This window comes from Tupaia chinensis, unplaced genomic scaffold, assembly GCF_000334495.1.
Source record: "Tupaia chinensis unplaced genomic scaffold, TupChi_1.0 Scaffold000465_1, whole genome shotgun sequence".
Classification (NCBI taxonomy): domain Eukaryota; kingdom Metazoa; phylum Chordata; class Mammalia; order Scandentia; family Tupaiidae; genus Tupaia; species Tupaia belangeri.
Genome location: NW_006159974.1, coordinates 797255 through 803287, shown reverse-complemented (window position 1 = coordinate 803287; position 6033 = coordinate 797255). Strand labels below are relative to the sequence as shown.

The 6033-nt window shown below is 49.1% G+C and overlaps 1 protein-coding gene across 1 annotated transcript in view; it reads left to right on the top strand.

The window, feature by feature from the left end:
• The window catches only part of PRKRIP1 (PRKR interacting protein 1), a 31619-nt gene extending 27005 nt beyond the window's left edge, over positions 1-4614 (top strand). Inside the window, exon 6 of the mRNA XM_006155663.3 lies at positions 3029-4614. Within this exon, the coding sequence (XP_006155725.1) occupies positions 3029-3129 (101 nt within the window). The 3' untranslated portion in view covers positions 3130-4614. The remainder of the gene's footprint in view (positions 1-3028) is intronic.
• Positions 4615-6033: the final 1419 nt, after the last annotated feature.

The following is a 6033-nucleotide window of genomic DNA, read 5'->3' as shown; positions in this document are numbered from 1 at the left end:
AGGGTTAGCCATGGTTCTGATCCCAGTTTCAGTGGCTGGGAAAACAGTCCACGCACATGTGCATCCATGCCCAGAATCCTGCGGTATGACCATGCCTCATTGAGGGGGGTGCTTTTTGCTCCCACTGAGCATATACCCCCTGTCAATTTAAATCATTCAGGACCAACCCTATGGCCTGGTGGTTAAGGAAGCCAAATCCCATATGGCCAACTGAATGGTTCAAATCTCACCCTTGGCAGCTTGAGAAACATGGTAGGTGTATGTGCATGTATACTCAGAATCCTGGCGGGATGGAAAAATGGAGAAGAGATTGCAGTGTAACTATGCCCCACGGTAGGTGCTTTCTTCTTCTTGCTCTCTCTGTCACTCTGTCTCCTGTGAATATACCACTCTCCAGTTTATAAGAATGAAAATATGTAGAGAGAGAGATAGATAGCAGCAGCCAGCCAACTGGTGGCATAGGACTAATGCAAAACTCCACAATACTAAGGCCACGTTAGAATGTCCTGGGTCTGTGTCCCAAAGGTTCCCTACGCACGCCTGGTACACATGCATGTGATCCTGGCTGACTAGGGTAGTATCACAGCATGAAGACCCTATTGAGAGAGTCTGTCTCTCCCTTTGTCTCTTTTCATGGGAGAAATATATAAATAAACTTTAAAAAGTTAAAAGAGTTAAGCAAGGTAGTAAATGTAAAGACTTAGCTCAGGAACAGGGGCATAGTAGGTATTCAGCAAATAATGAGCTGTTAAAATACCCTTACCATTTGAGAGGGTCTTTTTAGGTTTTTGCCATATAGTGCAAGAGCTTGCCAGAGAGAGGGAAAGTAAGAAATCATCCCCCAAGCCCACAATCCCTTCTCCATTCTCCTTTAAGGATTTGGGGCACACATACACATGCGCCTGGTGTGATTTTCAAGTTGCTGAGTCCAGGACTTGAACCATGGTCAACCATGGGGGAATCTAGTGCCTTAACCACCATGCCACTTGTTGGTCCACCATTTGAGCTTTTGAAACTTCTCATTCTATTTTGCATGAGGTTGAGAAAAGGAATATCCTAAATTAACTAACAGATCTCATAGTTGATCTCTGCATGCTGCCACGCATGTTCTTTTTAGTGTCCTCTACTAAGGTAGAAGGTAAGTTTTGGTCTGCACTGTGCCTTGGCCACCCCACGGCCTTTCCCTCGAGGTCTTTGTCTAACCCTGTGACAGCCACAGAACTCCGGTGTGCTGTGGGCATGGGGGTTGCCAAGGAGCCCCACACATTGCAGAAGGAGCCGGGGTCAGCCCACAGCCTGGTGGTGAGTTGGTGCATGTAGGCAGCTGCCTGAGTGCTAAGCCAGGGACAGCCTGCTGCTCTGCTCTCTAATTGCCTCTTTCCAACCCTTGCCCATTCCCTGCTCCCAAGAAGCAGGGGGAGGAGGAGGAGTTGGGAACAAGTTGTCTTTGTGTTCTGCTGTGGGCCAGCTCAGCTGCTGTGGTACAGGCAGTCATGACAGGGAAAGCACTGAAAACTCCAGAGCTGCACATAGGGTGGCAGGAGGGGAGGTTTCTGTGCCTCCTTCTGTGTTTGGGAAGAGCCCGGAAGCTGGCATATTTGTTGTGGGCTGAAGAACCCTCTGTGACATGGTTTTTGAAAATCCCTTTGTCAGCTACCATAAGGTTTTGAGGCTTCATCAGGAGTGTTATCAGCAAGTTGGGTGGGGAAGCTGCCCCATCTAGGACATTGTAGACAGGGGATCATGTAAAAAGTAAAAGGGCGTGGGCCAGCAGGTGGCATGGTAGTTAAGACGCTGGACTCCCACATGGCCAACTGTGGTTCAAATCTTGGACCTGGTGGCTTGAAACTCATGTTGGGGCTTGTGCGTATGTGTCCAAAATCCCAAGAGGAGAATGGAAGAGAAGGGATTGCAGCGTGGCCATCCTCCCTGGGAAGTGATTTCTCTCTTTCTCTGGTAAGTGCACACACCATATTGCAAAAATTCTTAAAAAAAAAAAAAAAAAAAAATGTGGGCAACCAAATGGCAAAATGGTTACGTCACTGGGATCCCACATGGCTGACTGTGGTTCAAATCTTGGATCTGGAGGCTTGGAAGCTCATGCTGGGTGCATGTGCGTACATGCCCAAAATCCCAAGAGGAGACTGGAGGAGAAGGATTATGGCACAGCCATCCCCTCTAGAGGGGGATGGTGATTTCTTGCTTCTGTCTCTGTCTAGTGAGCACATGTGCCCTATAGCAAAAATCTCTCTCTCAAAAAAAACGTAGCAGGGCCTACTTTGTGGGCATCAGGCTCTTGTGTATGCTTCCCCTTTGGCAAGGATGAGGTGCTGAGGTTGGTCAGTTCTGTGACTTACTGTGGATCGGGGACTAGAGGACTAAGGACCTTCTCTGGTGCCTCTCTGCCACCCAGCACAGTTAGTTCCTAATTTCTGCTTAGCTCTTTTTTTTTTTTTCCCTTCTAGTTGTTATTATAGGGCTCATGCGCTCCCTGGAGAGAGACAGGGAGAGAGAAGCAAAGTGAAAAATCACTCTCCAGGGGGAATGGCCATGCTACAGTCCCTTCTCCATTCTTCTCTCAGGATTTTGGGCACATATGCACACGTGTCTGGTACGAGTTTCAAGCTGCCTGGTTGGGGACTTAAACCATGGTGTTGGGATCCAGCCACCTTAACCTCCACGCCATGGCCCTAACTCTCCTTTATTTTTTATTTTTTAATTTTTTAGAAGTTTTTGCTATAGGGCGCATGAAAGACAGAGACAGAAAGCGAGAAATCACTCTCCTCAGGGGAGATGTCCATGCCACAATCCCTTCTCCTCCATTCTCCTCGGGATTTTGGGCATGCACACACACGCACCCGGCGTGAGTTTAAGCCACCGGGTCTGGGACTCAAACTGTGGTTGACTACTTGGGAGTCTAGTGACATAGGTATTACGCCAACTACTGGTCCCCTAACTCTCCTTTTTAACACTCCCTTGGCTCTTAGCAAATTTGTATGTCTATAATCCGATTGTCATGTGGTTGCAGGACCCAGTCAGTCCCAGGAACAGCAGTGCAGCAGCTCCGAAGAGGCATCCGGATCAGAAGAGGAAGAGGAAGATGAGCCCAGCTTTATCATGGGGCGATGACGATGTTTGCCATAGCAGCTCTTGGAGCAGCCTGGCTCATACTGTGGTCTCAGAAAACTTCAACATGACCAGAAGGGAAAGGAAGTTTTCTTGCACTCTGGTCTTCCCAAGGATTCCCTGAGAGAGAACAAACGGGAGCACCTCCAAGCTGTGCATAGCCCTGCCTGTTGGTGGGACTCGGGGCCTATGGGACACACAACCCTCTCTCAGACCCTCAGAGGCGCTGCCTAGCAGTGTTCATCCACGTTCTGCTAAAGGGGAAAGGGTGCCCAGCCTCCCACTCCTGGCACCTGGCCTCACATATTTGAGCAGTGATGAGTTTGGGGCTGGTTATTGTGAAGGGAACACTTATTTAGTAAAGAGAAAACCCTTAGATTTTTTTCAGACGTGAAACATTTAATTGCAAAAGCTATAGAGAAGGCTAGGAACTAAGCGTGGGGCCTCAAGATTCAACAGGTCTTGTTACATGGACCTGTTCCCAGACTCTGCAAGAAATGGTCTTGGCCCTGGGGCTGACTCGACCTCCATTCCCTTCAGTGGAGATGCGGCTCCCAGGGTGCGTTGTGCCTCAGGAAGCCCCGGGTGTGTGCGTAGGGGATGTGGGCTGGGCCACAGATGGGAACTTGATGTGTGGAAAGAGCTGTTGGGAGGGAAATAGTGACTAGGAAAATCAGCTGGTCAAGATCCGGGCTGGGCAGAGCACAGGAATCCTGGCTGAGTGGAACTGCGTGTTCATCCTGAGGTCAGAGAGGTTCCATGTTGAAAAAGACTGAAAGAGGCTTGACTGGCTGGAGATGAGAGGGAAGTGTGCAGCTCTTAGGGACTGAAGCCCTCGGGCTCTCTGCCGGGGTCACATAGGAGCTAGGGTCAGAGAGGAGCAGGCCCAGAAGGGAACCAGCCCCTGCAGGGTGCGGGGCATTGTGCTGGGTGCCAGGGGCCTTGGGGGGTAACTAGGTCAGCCTCAGACCTGGGCAGCCTTCAGGTAGCCAACAGGGATGCTTTATGATTAGGGCCTTCATTCAGTTTTTGGATTATTTATCTCCAGCTTCAAGTCTTAAGTATATTTTGTGCCTTTAATGGATCTGATGGAATTAAGGAAATGGTTTTGAGTTAATAGGAAACAGACACATTTTACTTGTGTAGTATAAATGTTGCTGGTCCCACTCAGCCATGTGACATCTATGATCCCTATGATCAAATCATAGGGACTTTTTTCCCTCAGGAATTACAAAGGTGGAGGAGTAAAGTTCTCTGACTTTTGGAAAGAAGGAATCTAATTCAATCCAATCCCTAGGGCCACTTGGCAGGAGAGCAGTGTGGAAACTGTTTCATTTGCCATCGACATGAAAACAGGCCTGCTTTTTCTCTCCGTCACTCTGGAAATTAATTTACATTTACTATTTGGCATACTTGACTAAAGTGAACTACAATTACCATATATTAGCATATATTTCAATAAAGAGAACACTTAGAGATTAGCCTGGAGCAAGCCTTAGGTGGAGTTTTGAGTTTCCTTTATTCCTTAGAGTGTAGCAGATGTTTACTGAGCACCCACAAGTGCTAAATCTAAAGGATCCCAAAGCCCAGTGCTAGGCACCAGGGATGATGGCGAGCAAGACACCATGGAGATCTGATGTGCAGTGCAGGGTGTGGGCGTCTGACGTAGGCCTTTGGGAGGGCAAGGGCTGAACTGGGCTGGAGTAGCTGCTCAGTAATGCAGGAGTGCCAAGAGAGCAAGCTGAGGAGGGAGTCGATGCCCTCCCATGGCTTCTGCTGTGTGGCTGAACATCCCTGCCGAAACTCATGTGGGGCCAGCAGGTGGCCTGGTGCTAGCACTGGACTCAACATTGCCTACCCTGGGTTGAGTCCTGGACCTGGAGGCTTGCTTTCTCACTTTCTCTTGCTTGCTCTCTCTCTGGTGAATTAATAAATAATTTTTTTAAAAAATTCATTTGCCAGGTAGCAGTATTAGGGGGTAGTACCTTCGTGGGGGCGATTGGATCCTGAGGGCCCTGCCTTCAGGAATGGATTAATGCTGTGACAGGAGTGGGCCCCCATGGAAGGATGGATTCAACCTGATTTCCTCTGTCTGTCCTTGCTTGCCCTTGCCCCGCTGCCATGAGATAATGCAACAGGGAGGCACTTGCAGATGCAGGCACCATACTCTTGGACTTCTCAGCCTCCAGAACCCTGAGCCAAATAAACAGTCTTACTCCATGTAACAGAAAGACACCCCCAACCCAGCCAGCCCAGATTATGGACACACTGAGCACGGGCAGGGAGGTCCAGGCATTACCACTTAGCCACTATCTGGTCCCAGCCTTTTCTTTATGAATCTCTGCTGGCCACCCTATGGCATAGTGGTTAAGGTGGCTGGCTGCTGTTCTAGTCCCAGACCAGGTGACTTGAAAAATTTGCCCGGTGCATGTGTGCCACAAATCCCGAAAGCAGAAGTGGAACGGGATTGCAGCATGACTATCCCCCATGGGAGGTGTTTTTTCCTCTCAGTCTCCCTCCAACAAAAGAGAAAAGTCTAGTATTGTTATAGCAGCAAAAGACAGACGAGGACCACTTCCAAACTGTGAAGCAGACTGGAGTTTATATAAGGCCATAAGGAACCACCGAAGGGTGGTGGAATGGAGAGACCGGAGGGGCATCTTTCACTTGGCAGTGCAGAGATATGGGGGTGATTCTTGGAGTAATGCAGACCAGGGGTGAAAATAGCCTGGGTAAGTATACAGTCTGGGGGTGGAGGTCAGGGGGCTGATTCAAGGACATTTAGGTGGGAGAATTCATAGGACTTGGGGAGAGAAGAATCCAGGGTGACACCAGATTGGTAGCGTCACCAGCAGGGTAGATGATGGAACATTCTGAGACAGGTGACAGAGGAAGTGGAGCAGGAAT